The 22026-nt window shown below is 40.9% G+C and overlaps 1 protein-coding gene across 1 annotated transcript in view; it reads right to left on the minus strand.

Annotated features, from left to right (window-relative positions):
* The window catches only part of LOC115088120 (cytochrome P450 2K4-like), a 97663-nt gene that overhangs the window by 51696 nt on the left and 23941 nt on the right, over window positions 1–22026 (minus strand). Inside the window, exons 4-6 of the mRNA XM_029596093.1 lie at window positions 7651–7811; window positions 4072–4245; window positions 1990–2131 (exon numbers count right to left, since the gene is read on the minus strand). Of these exons, the coding sequence (XP_029451953.1) occupies window positions 1990–2131; window positions 4072–4245; window positions 7651–7811 (477 nt within the window). The remainder of the gene's footprint in view (window positions 1–1989; window positions 2132–4071; window positions 4246–7650; window positions 7812–22026) is intronic.

Genomic DNA, 22026 nt, shown 5'->3' on the forward strand with positions numbered 1-22026 from the left:
TTTTATCGTAATCCTGTGTTATGAGACAGAAGAGGGATCCTGCGTGGATGCGTGATATAGGGCCTGCTGGGCAGGTTCAGTACACCTAGAAATTTTGACATGAGTTTTCTGTGCCAGGCTCCATCTGATGATGTTACCCATGTGTGAGGACTAACATCCTGCTGTCCTAGAAGAACACCTGTTACAGGTAAGCAACCAGTTCGGTACAAGGCTATGATATGATACCAAAGATGAACTGGTCCAGGTGGAACTGCCAGAGAGGGTAGATGGGTTCATGGACCTGTGCATAAAGATAAACTCTCATCTGGGTGAATACCACTGAGAAAGGAAAGGAAGCTCAGGACCACCTTGACCTGAAACTGGAGTGGCATATTCAGCTACTGCTAACTTGATTTGGTTTGGTTACGGGTATACTTAGCATGTTACTTTTTAGGATTGCTAGATCAACCCTGGGCTGGTTCTAAACTATGAGAGACCTAGAAATATCTCTGGTTCCCACACCCAGGGGAAGGCCTTTGGGATGGAAATTTGAAAGAAACAAACATTGCATCATCTATATGAAAAAAAAATAAATTGAATACAAATTGATTGGTTTTAATTTATAATTTACATAAAATTACTATCCCCAAGTATATATAAACAACCCACATAGAGCTAAAGGCTGCAGGTGCAAAGTAACTGGAGACTTAAGCCTGAATTTTCCAAGCACATAAATCTGCTTTGAACATTCATGGGTTGTCCCGGTACGTACATACACAAACACGTGGAAAGTTACACCTGCTTCCATGAATGTCTAACTTTCTGTATGATACCAAAAATTTCAAAATAGCACCAAAATGTTCTGGGGAATTAGTCATATGATAATCAAAATATAAATGAGAATACCCCAGTAAATATTAAGTTTTGCAAATTATTAAATTGTTAATAACAATTCTCTGCTCGCAATCAAGTCTTTGTTTAAATGACCACTAAAAAACTTTTTTGAAAGGTCAACTGCAATGTGTGAATGAAACACTTGCAAGCTGCCTAGATTGCTGAAACCGCAAAATTTTTAGACAAGTAGAGGAAGGGTTTCATATATAATTGTTTCAGCCCAACACAAGGTCTGATCGGTGTGCATGTATAATCATCAACCAATCCTCCTCCACCATATTTTTTTTAAACTCCGTGCAACCCTAGTGAAAACTGCAACACATTTTTTTATCCCATTATTCCTTAAAAACGATTTTTTTAGGCTATGTATGTAGAATTCAAATATCATTTAAATGAACATAGCTTTCAGAGTCCCGACTTATCTGGTGATGTTGAATCCATCTGTATGTACATTTACACAGATACATTCAAAAATCGAAACTGCACGTAAATGTTTTCCGTAGCCTGACTCAAGCCCCTAGAATGCCTCTTGTTAGAGCAGGTAAAAATATATGTTAGATGGGGTTTTGCACATACTTTTATATGCACACCCCCCTAACTGATTTTTAAAGTGTCAACTGCACACAAAACAGGGTTTTACGAAGGTAATTTGCTTTGAAAATCAATCACAAAGAAGGAAATATTGAATGCCATTTCCGTGATCAAAAAATGGGTTTGAAAAAAAAATTCCCACTCTCAAAGTGGGGAAAATGCACATGTTCTATAATGCTTGTATTTTTCTCTACATTATGTAGGGCTATTCCTGGGGGCAAGAGATGGTGGAGGATCGAACACACATAGTTTTGATTTTTCAAAACTACATGCATTTTTTCTTCTGAAACAATATATCTGGACAGAAGGCAGGCACAAAATCTCCATAGGTAATTTTTGCGGGGGTAGTAATACAACTATCACAGGGTTTGCATCAACACAAGTATTTTGATTATTGCCCCCAAAGTACTCTAACCAGCTTAAGATTTCTTCTTGGACTGGCTCACAGGAAGTATATGCAGGAATGAAACTGAACCATAAAATGCATTTTTTTCAGTTATGTGGTAGGTGTTTTAGATGCCTTACTCTGAATCAGTGGGTATTTCATCATAAGTAAAAGTCCCCAGCGGAGAGTTGTGGATGTAGTTTCTGATCCAGCTGTGAATAAGTTGGTTATAACTTTGGTTAAATTTTCATCATGAAAATATGACTGTGGATTACTTTTTTCCTGTAAATACAAGTGAAAGAAAACACTTTGTTATTTTAGAAACTTTGTGTAACTTTTTGTGTTCTAATTAATTGCAAGACCCTGCAGTATTTAAAAAGTGCACAATTCAAGCAGCAATACCCTTTGTGGGTGTGTGTGTTGTTCAAGGTGCAGGCAGTGTTAGTTTTTGGGTCATAGAAAAGACCCAGTCTGTACATTTTTTCAGGGAAGGTGAGCTTACTTTGGATCATAATCAATGATCATATTTTTTTGATCCTCTAAAATCAAGGTAAAAATAATCGTCACTAATCTGCTGTAAGCATCATTTTATAAGAGTTCTTACATCCATAGCAATAAAGTATCATTATCATCCTCTACATTCATGTTGACATCCACTGTATCCATGTTATTGAAAAATCTGATCTCTAGCTAGTGATATCCAAGGTGTAAACATACCTTAACATGTTCATGCGATTTTTGAAGGTGAAGTGGAAACATGCATGGTTGAATGTAAACCTGAAAGATGCCTAATTATTTGTCCATACCTATATACTAGCAGATACATGTTAGATCACAGTGTTCATGCAATCATCATTTTGCCAGTGCCATCTGAAATCTGGCAATCAGGGATCAAGTTCAAACCTATCAGTTTGCCAAATTTCAGAAAAATCATTTCAATAGTTTTTAAGACAAGGCAGGGCAAAGAAATTGGTAAAATATTCCACATGAAACATTTTAGCCATTGTTGCCATTGCCTGGCTCTAAAATATTTTACATTTAAACAAAAAGGTTATAGTTCCAAATTTCAAAGTTTTACTTTAGGATTTTCAAGATTCTTTAAAAAAAAAAAAAAGAAGAAGGATTAAGAACCATAGTATTCTAGAACATCAGCTTGAATTATGTACTTATTCTTACATGAATAGGTTTGCCAGCTGGTTCCAATTTTTTCAGAACAGGCTCATCCAGTTCTAGGTTTACCCACCGTCTTCATGGCCCTGAGTTTTGATGTCCCTATTGATTTCCTTAAGAAAAGCAAGGTTACAAGTCCAAGCAGACAATGGGATAAAAAAAGGACTGGGTCATTCTGTTCTGAAAAGCTGGAGCCTGTTGACAACCCTAATCACAAAACCCCTTGCAGATGTCTATAACTAGTATAGAGAAATAGTTCCAAGGTTTAAGAACATGAAGTCATTCACAGCTGCATTTTGATTTTCTCACCTCCAGTGTTCCCCCTTTTATGGCTCCATCCACTCTTAAACATGAACCATGATGGATGAAAATATTGGCATCCTCCTCCAAAAAAATCTTACTCTGTCACCATGGGGTATGCTCCAAACGAATTAACATACATGCATGCTACTCTCCAGATGCTTAACTGCATGCTAGCCACTCATTCCACACACAAACCTCCCTCTTATAATAAAGCCTCTCTTTTTTGTCTGTGTATCTTGTCTCTTGACTAGATTATAAACTCCAAGCAGGGACTTTCATATGTGTTTCTATATAGTGCTGCATATATGTGGTATGTGCGATACAAATGGTTAACAATCAAAATAATAACACACCAGATTCAGAACCATTACAATAAACAAGGACAATTAATTCAAATAGAACAAAGACCTTAGCATGTCAAATTCAGTGTTTTTCATCATAATCCGACTCTGCACATATCCAAATATTTTGTTAGTCTGTGAAAACAATCTTTAGAATTCTCCCAGCTGCAGCCTGATTGATCTCAAACCAGAATCTCCTTAGTGAAAACATATTGTCCTAACCAATGAGAGGCTGGATTTTGTCTGTATTAAATGATTATCCAGTAATTTCATCTACTACATACAACTTTTGTTTCCTGTTGTCAGCTACGTTATTTAGTAGAAAATTTAATCTTATCAATTGTAAAAGCAAAACAAGCATACTGTACATGATAGAAAAAAATATATCTAGAAAAATTACTATATTACCTCTTGCTGTTTGACAAGAAATGTATCAATAAGACTTCTCTGGTCATTTTTGTCCAGCTGTTTAAGATGTTCAACAAAAGTCGCCTTAACAAAAGCATTTAATTCTTTTGTGTTTTGGAGTATAGTTTTGTGATTTCCTGGCAGGAATCCAAGTACAGGATACAAGTTGTATAACTAAAAAAATGTTAAGTAATGAAAGACAATTAAAATTTGACAGCCAAAACATTTGCTAAGTGACAATATTAAAATGCAAATGAAAACATGATTATTGCATTTTAAATCCTTGTAAAAGGAACATTTTGAGTATTCTAAAGATATTTGTTGATTATACACTATTTTTCACTAAGTTCTGAATGCATTGAACTGCATGTAATAGCAAGTCATGTGCCAGAGTTCATACCTACATGCTCCTGAGTCAAATTTCACAATTGCATTTAAAATTTCATAGACTGGAAATATTTGCATTTTGCTCCGTTTGGTTTTTTGTTTTTTAGCCTTCCCTGTGACTTATTTGTTTAAAAGGCCATTATCCAAATACAGTATACCTGCTGCTCTGACCAAGCTTTTCTTTGTCCTGTCTTTTGGGTATTGGAAAAACCTTTAATTTGGTTGAGGAACTAGAAAACGTGCAGAAGAGGGCAATAAAAATTATAAAGGGGATGGAACAGCTGTCCTATAATTAAAACAAACTGTATAAATTACTTTTTTCACTCAGTGCACAATCAAACTGTGGAATCTGTTGCCAGAGGACATTGTGAAGGCAGCTAGCATAACAGTGTTTAAAAGAGGTTTGGACAAGTTCTTGGAGATAAAGTCCATAATACATTATTAGCCAGGTAGACTAAAGAAAGCTATTTCTATCCCTGGGTGTGAATAACAGGAAATAGATTTATTTTATGGGATCTACCAGTGGAGTGGAAAACATAAATTGGTAATGCTTATTTACCCTATCCAAGAGTATTAGGACCAGGAGACACTCCATGAAGTTAATAGGTAACACCATTAAAATAAATCTGTGAAGTGTTTTTCATTTAAGAACATAAGAACATGCCATACTGGGTCAGACCAAGGGTCCATCAAGCCCAGCATCCTGTTTCCAACAGTGGCCAATCCAGGCCATAGGAATCTGGCAAGTACCCAAAAAGTCTATTCCATGTTACTCTTGCTAGTAATAGCAGTGGCTATTTTCTAAGTCAACTTAATTAATAGCAGGTAATGGACTTCTCCTCCAAGAACTTATCCAATCCTTTTTTAAACACAGCTACACTAACTGCACTAACCACATCCTCTGGCAACAAATTCCAGAGTCTAATTGTGCGTTGAGTGAAAAAGAACTTTCTCTGATTAGTTTTAAATGTGCCACATGCTAACTTCATGGAGTGCCCCCTAGTCTTTCTATTATCTGAAAGAGTAAATAACTGATGCACATTAACCCATTCTAGACCTCTCATGATTTTAAACACCTCTATCATATGCCCCCCTCAGCCGTCTCTTCTCCAAGTTGAAAAGTCCTAACCTCTTTAGTCTTTCCTCATAGGGGAGCTGTTCCATTCCCTTTATCAGTTTGGTCACCCTTCTCTGTACTTACCAAACAATTAAACTGTGAATTTTATTGCCAGAGGATGTGGTGAAATCAGTTAGAATAGCTGGGTTTAAAAAGAGTCTAGACACGTTCCTGGAGGAAAAGTCCATAAACCTCTATTATCCATGCTGAATTAGGAATGCTGCTTATCACTGGTTATGAGCAAAAAGGATTTAATCTATTCTCTGAGATCTGCTTAGTACTTTAGACCTGGATTGACTACTGTTCAAGGCAGGATGTTAGGCTTGATGGTACAGCGTGGTCCATGGAAAAGTAGCCTGCCTCCAATAACTGGTATCGAAGGCAGCTTACTTTTCCATGGGCCACCCAATATTTATGTTTTTCTTTTATTATACAATGAGCCATTCTTCCATTATAAAACAAAAATGACGTACATCGCCAAATGTGACATTTACCACAGTGATCATATTATAAAACCTCCTCAGCCATTCCCCTAGCCCGGAAGCCACCTCACCTTTAACCATTCCCTTAATTTCCTTTCATAATCAATACCATTAAAGTGACTTTGCATGTCCAAAGAGGCATACTGAGTTTCATACTTGTTATGTGGCTGATAATATATTACACAGTTCTGAGAGGGCTGAGCTCCAAAAAAACTCATTATACATTCATTATCAGCCTATTTTCCAGTATTCAGCATTCTGAGGCTGGCTTAATTGACCTCAGAATAGTATTTAAAATATTTAATTTGCCATACTCTTCTGAATATTCACAATGGCCTTCTTTCCAGTCTCTAAATGGCTTAATTGAACTTAGTTACTTAATTCTAGACCATGTATATAAATTAAAGTTTCAGAATGGTATTTTTTTTCCTGGTTACATGGATACTAATGTCTGATTCCTCTTGGACTACTTGAAATCTGAAAATTTGGTGTGCATGGGATCCAAAACCAAAAAGTTATTAGATGGCATAATTGTGCACACACATTTATGGACTACATGGAGTCCCACTAAAAATACCCCTTTCATGATCCTTGTAGACCTACTGACATATAATGAGAATCTGGTGTAGGTTAGATGTAAAACCGAAACATTATTCAGTGATGTACTGTAAGTTTGCATCCATGTTCATTGAATCGGTGGATCCTCCAAAAAATTCCTTATCATGACTCTTTTAGACCCCCTCATATCTGCTCAAAATTTGGTGTGGATTTAATACAATCCCCAAATGTTATTGGGTGGTGTGACTGCATGGCTCTCCGAAATATACCTCTATCATTATCTTTGTGAGCCCCTATCTCCTGAAAATTGGTGTAAATCAGATGGACACCAAAAAATATTAGGGGACAATAATTGCATGCACATATTCATGGAATTCATAGCTCCAAAAATAAAAAGATAGCCCTGTCAGAATCCTCATGACTCTGACATGTCCTGAAAAATTTGGTGTGGATCAGATGAAACCCCCAAGGTTATTAGATGGCATAATTGCAAAAAAGTTATTTGGTGGTTTAATTGCACGCATATACTCATCATATAGGTGGATCCCCCAAATAATATTTCGTCATGATCCTTGGGGATTCTTTGACATGTCCTGAAAATTTGATATGGATAGAGTTCAAAACAAAAAAGTTATTAAGTGATATAAGTGTACTTGTGTACATTTGAGGGATCCTTAGATCCAAAATAAAAATACCCTTGTTAGAACTGTCCTGTTCTCCCTGACGCATCCTGAAACTTTGGTGTGGATCTGATAGATGACATAATTGCATGTGTACATTTGTTGAATATGTAGATAGCCTCCAAAATACTCCTGTTATGATCTTTATGGGCTCTCTACATGTGGAAAAAATTTGGGATGGATTGGATGCAAAACAAAAAAAGTTATTAGACAGCAATTGTGTATGCATTATTAGTAGGGGACAGACAGGCAGCTACACACATGCAGAAATATACAGGTAGGGCAATTGCATAGACCTCCTTCCCTTTGGAGAGTAGGCTAAAAAATGTATCATTTTAGATGATGAATAAATTACCATAACTGTGGGGCTTCCTGCCAGTCTCATATTTTCATTGATTAGACTTATGAGTCTCAGGAATGTTGAATCTTCATACTGAAACCGATGCCCAATTGTTATAGACACAATGATATTGGAAACAGCAGCATTTATTATCATTATGTTGTCAAAGGGATCACCTAAAATAATTAAGGATACTCAAAAGTTAGCCTCTGTAAAATAAATGTAGGCATCTATACCATACAGTTTGGCCGGTGAAAACATTATAGGATGCAATAATTATAATGTACATTTATTTCTTAGAGCCACCAGTGTAGCTCCTGTTCTTTGAAGAGTAGCAGTTCACCTAAATCACACAAGTGGGCCATGTGACTATGCTCGGCACCAGTGGTGTACGGTCAGGGCTTTCAAGGGATTCAGTGAATCCCCAGCCCTGACCAATTTCCTTTATTTAATTTTTTCTCTTTGCATTTTTTTCAATTCGGGTACGAGACCACCCCTGCAGCACAGCTTTAGCGATGTGGTCCTCCTCCTGGCACATCTTAAGTGATGTGGCCATCCCTCCCCCCCCCCCCCCCCCCCACAGTGAATCTTTACTGACACGGCTCCCCCTCCCCCGCAGCATATCTTTAGTAATGTGGTCCTCCTCCCAGCGCATCTTAAGTGATGCAGCCCTCCCCCTGGCACATCTTTAGTGACAAGGTGTCCCCCCCCTGGCAGCGCATCTTTACTGAAGCGTCTCCCCCTCCCCTGCGGTGCATCTTTACTGACAAGACCCTCCCGCCCAGTGGTGAATACTGGCATGGGCCCTCTCCAGCAAATCTTTATTGATGTGGCCCTCTCCCCAGTGGTACATCTTCAGTGAGGTTGCTCTAGCAACAAAAGAAGAAACTCGATGGGATAGATGCAAAAAAGGTCAAGAGAATGGGAGATCTTCAATGTGTGTGTATGAGAGAGGAATAGGGAGCTTGTGTGTGTGTGAGTGAAACAGAGCCTGTGTGCTTGTGAGAGAAAGATTGAGCCTCTGAGTGTGGAAGAGGACCTGGTGTATGAGGAAGAGATGGTCACTGAGCGTGAGAGGATGTCTGTATGTATTTGTGTGTATGTGTGTGTGTGTGAGTGACCGAGAGCCATTAAGTGTATGTGTAAGGGAGAAAGAGTCACTGAGTGTGAGTGTGCCTGTGTATGTGGGAGAGAGAGCCATTCAGGATGAGAGAGAGAGTGCCTGTATGTGTGTGAGATACTCAGTTTGAGAAAATATGTGTGGGAGAGAGAGCCACTGATCGTGCGAGTGTGTGTGTGTGTGTGTGAGAGAGAGAGAGAGAGAGAGCCACTGAGTGTGAAGAAGATGGCAGGGGCAAATTCCTGCTCGAGTCAATGCTGCATTTAATTTCCACTTCCCCCCATAACTGGCAGCAGGAGTCATGTATAAGTGAACATAATCTCCTGCTGCCCTTGGAACCGATCTCGTAGTTTATTGTGAGACAGGCCCCGCGGAAGCAGGTGTTCATGTTGCATCAATGTGATTGCTATGGTCCATGTGATCTGGCAGGCCGCCACGGAGCCTATCTGGTGGATGAAGAAAACAGGAGACTCCGCAACCTGGTGGCCACCAGCGGAACCCACCTCGTTGGTGGCTGAAGACAAGTCCTGGCAGGCCACTGCAGGGAGCTGAATAAGAGAACACCTGTGACCTGGTAGCATGGTGAAGAGAGGAGGAGGAGGCCCTGAACCTGTATGAGTGAGAGAGAGTGTGAGTGTGTCTGAGAGTGAGCAAGCCATTGAATATGAGTGCCTCTGTGTGTATGTGTGTGTGTAGAGCCACTGAAAGTGAGTGCCTATGTGTGTAAGGAAGAGAGAGCCACTGAATGTGACAGTGCCTGTGTGTGTACATAGAGCGCCACTGAATGCAAGAGTGCCTGTGAGTGTGTGTGCAGAAAGCCACTGAATGTGAGAGAATGAATGAGTGTGTATGTGAGGGAGAGAGCCACTGAATATGAATGTGTGTGTGTGTGTAGGTGTGAGGGAGAGAGAGCCACTGAATGGGAGAATGCATGTGCTATGTTTGCATATGTGTGTGTGTGTGTGTGTGTGTGCAGAGAGCCACTGAATGTGAGAGAATGCTTGAGTATGTGTGTGTGTGTGTGTTTGAGGGATAGAGAGCCACTGAATGTGAGAAACTGCCTAAGTGTGTGTGTGTTTGTGTGGAGAGTGCCACTGAATATGAGAGTGCCTGAGAATGTGTGTGTGAGGAAGAGAGAACCATTGAGTGTGTGTATGTGTGAGGGAGAGAGAGAGTCCTGAGTGTGAGATTGCCTGTGTGTGTATAAGAAGGGGAGAGAGCCACTGAGTGTGAGAGTGCCTTTGTATATGGGAGAGACAGAGAGCCACTGAGTGTGATAGAGTGCCTTTGTGTGTGTGTGTGTGTGTGTGAAAAAGAAAGAGCCACTGAGTGTGTGTGTGTGTGTATGATGGAGAGAAAGGAAATAGTTTGTACACCCTCCCCCCCCCCCCCCCAACTAATCCAGAACAATCTCAAGCTGACTGGAAATCAAAAGTTCCCAGATATGGAGAGCAGAGGATTAAAAAAAAAAAATCCCTATAAGTTTGAATTGTTTGATATTATTTGATATGTCTGCTGTTTTTAAATGTTTTATTGATGTAATATTTGCAATGCTGGTATCTCCTGGGTAGGGTTGTTGCTGTTTGAGTCCTGGGAGTTTGTGTTATTTTGATATGGCAGATTTGTCTCTTGGGGTAAACTGTGTTCTTGGCAGGCTGGGATAGCTTTTATGGGAGCTATGTAAGTATTATCCCAAAATACTGTACATGAGCTATTGAGACAATATAGGACCCATCTTTAGATGTGAATATCTCTGATCTGACATCTGGAGAAGGGGCCTATGTAGTTTTAAAAGCTTTTGTACAATATTTTTAAGTAAAGGTATTTATTTTGCAGGCATTTTTAGGCAGCCTGGCTTGTTCTGTTTACCTAATAGGTGTGGTTTATTGGTGTTATAAGGCCTGATGTAATATTTGCATTGTTGCCTTTTTATATGTAAGGATTTTACTGTTTGAGTACTGGCAGTAGTGCTGTTTTGGTATGGGAGATTTACTATTTTGTAATTGTTTATTCCTGGCTTTCTGAAGGGCAAGCTCACACCCAATGCATATTACAAAAAGCCTAATGCCATATGGGTTCCAACTATCTTTTGTATGTTCGGAAAAGGGGACAGAGGGAGCGAGACTGCTGAAGGGTTGGGGAGGGGCTATGGGAGGGTAGAGGGAATGGAGGGAGCAAGATTGTTGGTGATTTGGTTGTTGGGGGTGGGGTGGGGGTATGAGTTAGAAGTGGAAAGGGGGCTGAGGAAACAAGACTGAATCCACGACTATAAATGTCACTGCATGCCACTGCTGGGCACTGAATAAATGGAATCTTCCAGAGATTTCTGGAAAGGCAAAGGCATATCACTGCTCTTGTATGGAAGTTCCTGCACTCAGCAACCCTATGCCTCCCCTTGGTTCCTTTTTGTTTGCCAAGATCATTAGACATGTCTTCTAAGAGCTGCAGGCTTGCAGAGCTTTTGAAGACATTTGTCTTCTTTTTATTTTCTTCTGCCATATCCCCCCCCCCCCCCCCCCCCCCATCCATAGTTTTTTTGGCTTTTTAAAAAATGTTATTATCTTCTTCAGTGATCCTGCTGAGTTGGCTCACAGTTTTCTTCAATGTAACCACTGCCTGTGAGCAACCCAGCCACATTTGTTTTCTATTCAGACTATCCATCTCCTATTAAAAAGAAAATATTTTTATTTGATTTTTCCTTATCAGTTTTCCTTACCACGTCCAAGAAGCAAACAATTAACTTCAAGTTCTGTTCCAAGTGCAAACAGATGATGTCTTTTACTGACCATCATAAGGTTTGCTACAAGTGTTTTTGTACAAGGTCATGATGACTCTGGTTGTGGTTTCAGTGCAAAGATGTAGCCCAGAGCAATTCAGACCCAAAAGGAGAGGCCTTAAACTTTCATTACGAAGGAAGGCGATCTATAATAGCCGTCAGGATGAAAGAAAAGAAATAGATGCCTGTAGTCTTAAAACAATCCTTTATTGCAGTGGAGACACAAGGGTAGCCCGACTCTGGCCGAGTTTCGCCGTTTCAAAACGGCTGCCTCAGGGGCTTACAATAATCTTCTTGAATTCATTAGTTATATATCGACTAAGAATATAGTGTGATCATATAAAGAGCTGTATGATCTCTTATGTTGCGTCTTGAAGCATTCGCGATAGCAGAACTCCACTAGCAAAGGCAAACATGAGATCCCGTGAGATCATAGTAATATGCTCCTGCCCTCCCCCCCCCCACCATCCAAATTGTAGCGTCCACCAGCCCAGGGAGAAAAGGGACTGAAAAGCTCAGCGCAGCACAGCCAGAGGAGTGGTGATGAAAATGCAGGTGCAGAGCAGCAGACCATGGCATTGAGCCTTGCTTCCCACTTACAGAAAGTATCAGAGCCAGAGGAGCAGGAGCAGACCAGCACAGAAAGTAAGTTACTCATATGGCAGCTCATGTTTCTCTAGATCCCATATCACTGATGCCTATGCCCCCAGAAACCTCTCCCATGACAGAGTGCAGTGGTAAGGCCCCCCCCCCCCCCACGCAGGTTATCCTATGTGCCTCTGGGCCCCAATACCTCTGATGCTTGAACCAGAGAGCTGCAGAGATTGACAACGCAACGAGGGTATTAACTGTTATGGAGGGTAACAGGAAGCAGTGGAAAAGAGGAATGGGAAACATACTGGAGAGAGGACAAAACAAAGGGGCATTGGAACTATAAAGGAGGTTAAATAGAGAAGGGGGTAATGGAACTGGGGAGGGGGAGCAGAGGGGGAATAGGAAAACATTATTGGTAGAAAGTTATTTGCTTGCTCCTGATGGACCATTTCTCTCTTAGAATTTATAAAACCATACCCATCCAGCATATTGTCTCCATCAAGTCTCCCCAGTTGGCCACAGCATTGGAGGAAGACTCTTCGAACCTGGCTCTGCATTGGTTCTATTGGATTAAAAGTGACCCTGCCTAAAAAATAGTGATGATTACTGCTGTAAAAGGTCAGTGGCAGGGCCTGTCCACCATCTTTTTCAGGATGTATGGGAAAATAACAGAGGAAAGTTAGGTTGGGGAAATATGATAGAGAGATTTAAATACTTCCAAGGTTTCCATGTAGAGTAAATGGACCTCTTTCAAAGGAAAGGGGGCTCTAGAATGAGGGTTTGTGGGATAAGGATGAAAGGGGGTCGACTGAGTAGTAGTCTAGGAAATATTTCTATACAGAGAGGGTAGTGGATGCGTGGAAGAGTTTCCCCGTGGAGGTGTTGAGGCAAGGACAATATCTGAATTCAAGAAAACATGGGATAAAGAGGATCACTGAGAGAATTAGTTGATGTGGATGGCAGATTAGATTGGTTGTATGGTCTTTTTCTGCCATCATATTTCTATATTTCTCTGTTTAGATACTCCATATTTTACAACCTGTTTATATGAAGGTAGAAAAAAGAAGGCCAATATTTAAAGCTATTCAGTTTTGTAAGTTAGCCAGATATGTCTATATCTGGCTAATTTACATGGGATATTCAATGGCACGGCAATGCCACTGAATATATCTGGATAAGTATTAAAGTTAGCCAGATAGGCTTATCCAGTTAACTTTAGGCCTGCTATGGGCCATGCCTAACTTATCGGTTAACTTAACAGGATAAAGCTGGATATCACTACTTATCCAGCTAAGTCAACTGGACATATAGTGCCGCCCAGTTATGCCCACTACACCCAGGCTAACTATTTGGCTGGATTAGTGATTTAACAAGCTCTGGTTACCATACTAGAGTGTAGAATTTGAAAACCCCTGCCTTAGTCTCCCCAGACATAAGTCTCAGATTCTGTAGTTCATTGGGAAGAAGTATTACCAGGATGCAATGTTCTAGTCTCACTTAGTTTTTTTTCTAGATATACATGATTAAATACTTGCACACAGTCCTGAAAGGGGCCTAGAAATTCACCCAATTTCTCCAGGAGAATCGGGAAAAGGTCTGTCACCTAATGACAATAGGTGAGGAACGTGAAAAGCTTTTCCAAATACCCTGTAATGTTTATGAAAAAGCATTGCAAGCCTCTGCCATGGTTATGGACGCTTGCAGACTCTCACAGCTGTGGGCCTCGGGCTTTCAATCAGATGTGCCTTGCAGTGAGAAATGTCTTCAGAGATAAAGTCAAGCAGGCAGTGCAGCTCATGAAACTCGACCATTCTACACATCAAACTCTATCCATTCTGCCTCCAAACCATCCTTTACATCTCAGAAATGTGTCAGTGGATCCACTAGGAAACAGTTTATTCCTCAAAATAAATGCCTCCTAGGGCCTCCTTGTCTCAGGCAACGGGACTTGAGCTCTTGTCATTCTGATCAAAGAAGTCTTAAGCCCCATATTGTCACCTATTCAAAATCAGGGTCAGATTTTTGACTAGATCCAGAGGAGATAGCCAGAATCCTAGGATCTGTTCCAGGAGACTTCTCTGGCAGAGGAAGGCTAAGGGTTTTTTTTGTAAACTGTTGGCCCTATATTACATCAGACAGGTTCACACACAGATTGTGAAGGAAGACAACAGATTAGGAATGTGCATTAGTTTGAAACAAATGGATAAAATGCAAGGGTGATCTTTGGACCCCCCCCCCTCCCCTGAAACAAATGGAGACTGACCACAAATTAAAATGAAAATATTAATCTCATTCATTTATGTTTCCCATTCAAGTCTATTGCCCATTGAAAAGTGCTGCTGCGAGGTTGGTAGCTATAGTGACTAACCAGTGTCACAGTTTTTTTGTGGGTGGAAAAGGAGTTAATCTGCAATGCACACACATACACTGTATGTGTGTGTGTGTGTGAGAGAGAGAGAAAGAAACATTTTTTCTCACATTGTGATAGTCCTTGCCACTTAGCCAGACAGAGACTGAGTTTGTGCCGCTAATAAGCTGCCATCTCTGCTTGGCATGTGATCACTGTGTTTCTTAAGCACTGAAGTGAACTTCAGTCTGTCAGCTTAATGGAGTTGTGTGACAGAAACCCAGTCAGTGTTATAGTGGCACTGATGAATGGCACGGAATCAAAAAAATATATGGTGACATCAAAACCCCAGTAGCCATTTCTAAGTCCATCATGCCACTGTGAGCAAAGGGGAGAGGAGGAAATGGCAGGGGCAGAGGATTGGGTATCGTGCTGTCATTCTGCCTAGCTGCCTTGCTTTGCTGCTGCCACTCTGCCTGTTCCTCTGCTACACTTTGGGGTCTTGTTACCACTCAGCCTTACCCGCCATACCCCAAATTCTATACTTTGTCAGTCTTGCAGCCACTCTACCTTGCTGCCATACCCCAGACTCTACACTTTGGGGAGGCTGCTTTGCACTTCTCATGGTGTATTGGGGTCTTCATGCCACTTTTTGTGCTGTTTTGTCCCTCTATCAACGCCTGGGTTTTTTTTCACCACCTTTGCTGCATTGTTCCCCCTTCATGGTGCCTTAGTGTGTTCATGCTACGAATGGTGCCACTTTGCCCTTGTGCTGCCCTTGGGGGTTCATATCATTGTCACTGGTGCCCTCTTTTGAAGCTTTGCCACTCTTGCTGCTGCTTTGACAGTTCCTTGAAAAACTCCTGCCATTGCTGGTATCCTTTTGCCCTTTTATGGTGACTTAAGCTATTCAAGCCTTTTGATGCCACTATGCTACAGTATTGGTGTCTTGGAGTTCTCTTACCTCTTCTGATGTCTATTCATACATTTCATTAGAATTGATTAGAAAACCCCAGTTTTGAAGATCAAAATAGGCATTAATTTCCTGATTAACTTTAAAGGGAAACAAAATACAAAACAAATAATTTTTTTTCTTCATTTGAAATGAATGGAGGTGATGTATGAAGTGAATAAATGAACCGAATCAAAAAATGTTGCCTCTGCACATCTATTGGGAATCTTTCCAAATCATGCCCAAAAGAGCACTAAAAGTAAAACTTACTTATTGGCAAAAAGGCTCTGGCTGCTTTTAACCATCAGCTAAAGGTTGAGGCTTTGCTTGAGAGTCACTGGGTGACTCTGATAAATTGTCATTGAGCAAGTTAGAAGGGCTTACACGCAACCTGAATCCCAGATCTGTAACTCCACCCTTGAGGAAAAGGCTTGATCCTAGGGGCTCACAAAAGGGGAGCTCTGGTAACAATCAAATTTTGTTCCTATATATCTTATCTTTGCATCAGTTTGAGGGCTGTTGAACTGTATGTAGGTAGATTTGTTGAGAGATCTGTAAACTCTTGCTAGTAATAATTTGTATGCACGTTGGATTGATTCTCCAGAAGTCTTCTCCATGAATTGAACCTGACGTGAGTACTGCTAACTGAACCTATTCAACTTTTGTGGTACAAATCTGCCTTGAAGTAAAGGTGTTGTCCTGTGTTTAGACAGAATCTGTAAGCCAGGATGCCGATGTTATATTACCAGAAAAAAATAAAACCAAGCTTCAACATTTTAATGTGTGGCTTGCAGTTGTAGAGGCTCAAAACCTGAAAACCCCAGGACCTGCTGAGTTTGGAAATCTCTTCCCTTTTGCAGGCAAGATTAGTCAAACCTGTCCCACTACGGGAAAGAAGATGGGGATTTTTTCCAGATACTTATGGCTGCCAAAGACATATAGGAGGATTCTAACCCATTAGTATTCATAGAATGTCTTACAATCATTGCAGTATTTCAATACAAGTTGGGGGTTCATGTGCTTCTTTGTTTGGGTGATTGATGGGTCAAAAGTGGATTAATCTATGCAGAGCACCATCCTGGTGCTGCAGTCAACAGGGTTTGTCACCAACTACCCAAACCCAATCTGATCTAGATACCACAATTGGAGTTTACAGAGACTCTGCTAGACAGGGCTCAAGTCATGGCTTCTCTCTTTCTCTATCAACAGGGCTGAAGATATAGTGTCCATGATAGAAGGAATAATTCAAGTCAGCATTCATCACCTTGGTTTATGTTCAGAATATTTGGTTTATGGCAGTCTCAGTTCATGTAACTGCCATGGCACATCTCCATATGAGATACATCAGTAAACCCTAAAATTCCAGTGGAATAATGCCCTTAAGAGACCTCAGAAAATCATTTTTCATGAAAGAGCTAATAGATTCCCTGTTTTGGTAGCTCACCCATTCTAATTTGACCTTGGATTTACCATTCCAAATCCTTCCTCAGATTATTTTAACTACAGATGTTTCCAAACTGGGATGGGAGGCTTGCCTACAAGGGCTTCACACTCAGGCTCTTAATATCTTTTTTTTTTTTTGCACAATCTCTTTATTGTTTTTTTCTCAGATAAACAATTGTACTTAAAACAAACAATAACATTAACAATAGAACAGTCAAAATATCTCAGATAGAACTGTCAAAATATCTCAGCATTCTAGTGTGTATTTGGATCATCATGCCTTAGATATTTTTCTGAGATATCAGAGAAGAAAATCCCTCACTTTTCCCATCTCCCTCCACCCTCTCCCCCCCTATTCCTCTACCCTGACAACCAGCATATTTACTATATTTCTGAAATTACTACAGTACACCTTTTCTTTTAAAATTTTCCTTCTAATATTTTGTATCCGATTATTGTGATAATCACCTTATGATTCCTAAGAAAGATTGCATTGTCCTAGGTACCAGGTGGAAAAGAGGAGACCAAATTTCAGGCTCCTAATATCTTTAAGAGAAGTGATGGTATATCAACTTTCTGGAACTACAGGCAGTTGTGAAAGCTCTAAAGGCTTTCAGGAAGCACACAGTCAAAACAATTGTCCTAATTTAACAGTTAGGTGGTCATGTTCTATCAATCTGGGCATTTTCCCACTATCACTCTAAAAGCCATGTACCTGCTGAGAAGTGTCAGTATACTGACAGACAAATTAAGTGAAAACTTGGACTCTCAAGAGTGGTTTCTGGATCAGAATATTGCAAACAGTATCTTTCTCAAGTCAGGTGCACCCAAGAAGGACCTATCTGCAACAAAAAGCTACCAGTCTTCTGCTCTAGGAGGAGATCAGAAGGCAAATTAGCAGCAGATACCTTGTGTACGCTCCTTTACTGCCAATGACCTAAATCTTGATAAAACTCAAATTTACCAGGGAAGTATGATCTTCATAGCTCCCTTTAACCTGGGACAGATTTAGGGGGTCATTTTCTTTTGATATTGCACGCGATACCTAGATCGGGGCGGAATCGGGGCAGCGTCAGCACTGGAAGAGGAGGAGTAGGGGTAGCATTGGGGCGGACACTGCGGAATCTTTGCTGATGGTGAAAAGGTAAGGCCCCTTATCGTCGCCAGTAGCGCGACCAATAGCACTACCTTTTACGATGGCGCTATTGGGTGCGAATGTCGGCAGCGATCGCACCGCAGAGGTGCGATCGCTGCCGGCTTTCGCAGGCCCGCCCCCTGCTTCGCCCCCCACCCCCCGTTAGGGCCGGGATTCAGGAAGCCACGGTAGTTTAGAATATCCGGCCCTCAGTTTCTACTTCTTCAGGATTTATCTCTGAGGAAACAAATTAGACTGGGAACTTCTCCAGCTCTGAGCATGCAGAACCAGGTATCATTGCTTCACTCCAACATTCAATCTCTGGCCTTCAGAGCCTGGATGTTGAGGAGGATGTAATACAGTCTTCTTGGTTTCTCCAATAAGTCGTCTCAATTTATTCTGCCTTTTAGAATGAAATTCTCAGGAAATTATTTGCTTTTAAAGGGAGGAAGTTTTCCATCTGATGTGAGGGCAAGACCCTAGATCCCTTCTCTTGCCACACAAAAACTACTTGAATACCTTGAGCTCAAAATTTAAAAAGCTGATACATGGTTCAGTTATCTGGATAAAGTTATCCTGATAAGTTCCACTGAATCTCCGGATAAAGTTATCTGGATAACTTTAGGGCTGTTATTTGTGCACCCCACTTTAGCCAGATAGGGATCTTCATTTTCAGTTTGTATTTTATTTTTCCCTGTTACAAAAATGGGAGAAATCAGTGGAAAAAATGACTAAAATTTCAAATTAGATATTTTTGTTCTTGCTTTAATAAATGCCAATAACTTCCCAGGAAAACTTAGCATTAGCGCATTTGGCCTTAAAAAAAACAACTTTTTCACACCACTTTTCACACCTTTTGCTTATAACAGTGGGTTGCATAGTGGACTTCTGGTTATTTAATAAATCAGTAAGATAAGTAAGTAGATAAAAATCATATGAATAATTTTAAAAAATAATTAAAACATTTGTTCTCCATGGACAGGTAGGGATGTGTTTCTTGTAACTCTACTATTTATACCACTTTAAGAGAGGGGACTTTTAACTTAGAGTGGGGTTTGGGCAAGTGGGGTAGGTTGGAGGGGTGGATTTACATATATAGTAGGAGGTATGAACAGCAAAGTTGACATCACTGAAGATTTTTCTGTCATTTCAATTGTTGAAAGGTACAAGAGGAGTTGATTTGTCAATGCACTCTCTGCTAGATTCAAACAAGCTAGGTAGAGAGTGCATTGTACAAATCAACTCCTCTTGTACTTTTCATCAATTGATATGACAGAAGATCTTCAGTGTTGTCAACTTTGCTGTTTGTACCTCCTACTGCGTATGTAAAACCACCCTCCTAACCTACCCCCAACCCCACTCTGAGTTAAAAGTGCCCCCTCTTACAGTGTTACAAATAGTCTCTCTCTCACCCCCCCTTTTCCCCAGGCACAACGCACAGAAAAAAAACAACATAACTGTGCTTTACTCTATAAAACCAATTTTATCTGCATAAATCTTTTGAATATAGATCTAAATTTATCAGAATATGGCCTACAATTTAAATCAGTAAGGATTCACTTCAGGTCTAACCTTACATGGGCATATCAAAGCCCATAATGGCAATGTCCCATCTAAGGACTACCTCCATTGAGGAAATCTGCAAGGTTGTGATGTGGCATACAGCCCACATTCATTTCCAATTACCGTCTAGATACAGCCTCCCAGTGGAATTGGTCTGTTTGTTTTACACTATCTTTTTGAGGAATACAGCCCTACTCTATCCCTTCTAGGTCCTATTTTTAAGCAAATAAGAAAAAGGGGTTTTCTTTTTTCCCCAACAAAAATTATTGCTTTCCCATTGGCAATTCTTACTGTTTTCCCCCTTTTTGGTTGAAGAAAATCCTTAGCTAGGGAGGCTCATTTGTGTGACTCAGGTGAACTACTTGTCTTCAGAGAAAGCAAAATTGCTTACCCGAAGACAGCAGTTGACCAAGCATGCTAGGCCATTTATCTCCTCTTTAGTTGTTTTCTCCTCCAGTCAGAGCTAAACAATAAAACAGAGGGACCCTGAGTGGTCACTGCACTGCATGAATTATCATACATAAGCAGTGAAAGGCTTTTGCCTTTCCAGAGATTTCTGGAAAATTTGGTACGTTCAGGATTCAAGTGTGGTCAGATGATTCACTTGTGTGACTGGTGAACTGCTGTTCTCAGAAAACATCTGTAACAGGTAAGCAACTTTTTTCTAGCTACAGACAATTTTAAATTCATTTTATTTAAAAAAAAAATATGTCCTCAATCTCTATTTTTCCATCTATAATACAAAAAAGTTCATAAGTAACAAACAAAATCAGCCTTCATTTGTAATCTAGCAGGAGACAAAGGCAAAAATAATTCTGCAAAATTTGCATGATTAACAAATCTTGTTTTTCATTTTGGCTTCCAGTTTAAATGGTTTGTACTATGTACAACTATGCCATCTTACTAAATAAGCAGAATTGAAATTGTATTCTTTCATTGGTGAGTTGATTAGAACTTGTCAATGAAAGTATAATGGAAGAACAAAGTATCTTTGTGGCGTGGAGGAGCAGCCTAGTGGATAGAGCAACAGGCTATGAACCAGGGAAACTAGGATTCAAGTCCCACTACCATTTCTTGTGACTTTGGGCAAGTCACTTTACCCTCTATTGCCTCAGGTACAAATTTAGGGGTAGATTTTAAAAAATAGTGTGATCGCGTACTTTTGTTCGCGCACCAGGCGCAAACAAAAATACACTGGATTTTATAAGATACGCCTGTAGCCGCGCGTATCTTATAAAATCCAGGAATGATCGGCACAAGGCTGCCGATTTTGGGCAGCCTGCGCGCGCCGAGCCGCGTAGCCTGCCTCTGTTCCCTACGAGGCCACTCCAAAATCGGAGCGGCCTCGGAGGGAACTTTCTTTCACCCTCCCCTCACCTTCCCCTCCCTTCCCCTACCTAACCCACCCCCCCGGCCCTATCTAAATCCCCCCCCTACCTTTATCCATGGATTACACCTACCGGAGGCAGACGTAAATCCGCGTGCGCCTGCGGGCTGCTGGCGTACCAAGACCCAACCCGGGGGCTGTTCCGTAGGGCGCAGCCACGCCCCCGGAATACCCCCAGGCCGGTGCCACGCCCCCGGGCTCACCCCCAAACGCTGCGTCACACCCCCGAAACGCCGCGTCATTTGGCGACGCGGCATTTCCACGCCCCCGACATGCCCCTTTTTAAAAGCCCTGGGACTTACGCACGTCCCGGGGCTCTGCACGTGCCGGCGGCCTATGCAAAATAGGCGCGCCGGAGCGCGAGGGCCCTGCACGCGTAAATCCGGCTGGATTTACGCGGGCAGGGCATTTAAAATCCGCCCGTTAGGGCCTAATTTACTAAGGCTTTTCTCCCATTCTGTCTCTATGGGAAAAATGCTTAGCAAATGAGGCCCTTAGATGGTAAGCCATCTGGGGATAGGGAAATAAGTACCTGAATATAATCTACTTTGAAGTATCAAAAAGAATACACAAAAAAAAAAAAATCAAATCATAAACTTTCACATACAGTTAGGAGCATTCTAAATCCCATTTAGCCTTCTGTGTTTTTCCTTTTATGTGGCTGATTGTAATTTATATTTTATGCTGTAATCAATTGTAACCCTTTTCATTGGAGGGGCATATTCTCCAGGGCACACAAAACCACTTTATATAGCTGTGGCTGATTTCCTTTGCCACTTATGCCCTCCTGCTGGTTATATCCCAGAGGTGAGTTCTTTCTGTGGAGGGGAGGAAAGTTATTGCTTGTGCCTCAGGCAGTGTCCTGGCCTCTGGGTATGGGGAATGGCCATGCCCCAAGAGAAACCAGGCTGCACGCCAGACAAAAAAATTCTGTGCATAAAAATCTTAAATGAAATCTCTGTCTACTTGAGGAAGACCCTTAACAAGCAGGTATTGCTCAAAAATGATTTCCCTCTAAAAATGTACTGAGTGAGAGAGTAGGCCTCACTCTAAAAGACAAACTCTAAGACCTCC

This window comes from Rhinatrema bivittatum, chromosome 3 (assembly GCF_901001135.1).
Source record: "Rhinatrema bivittatum chromosome 3, aRhiBiv1.1, whole genome shotgun sequence".
Classification (NCBI taxonomy): domain Eukaryota; kingdom Metazoa; phylum Chordata; class Amphibia; order Gymnophiona; family Rhinatrematidae; genus Rhinatrema; species Rhinatrema bivittatum.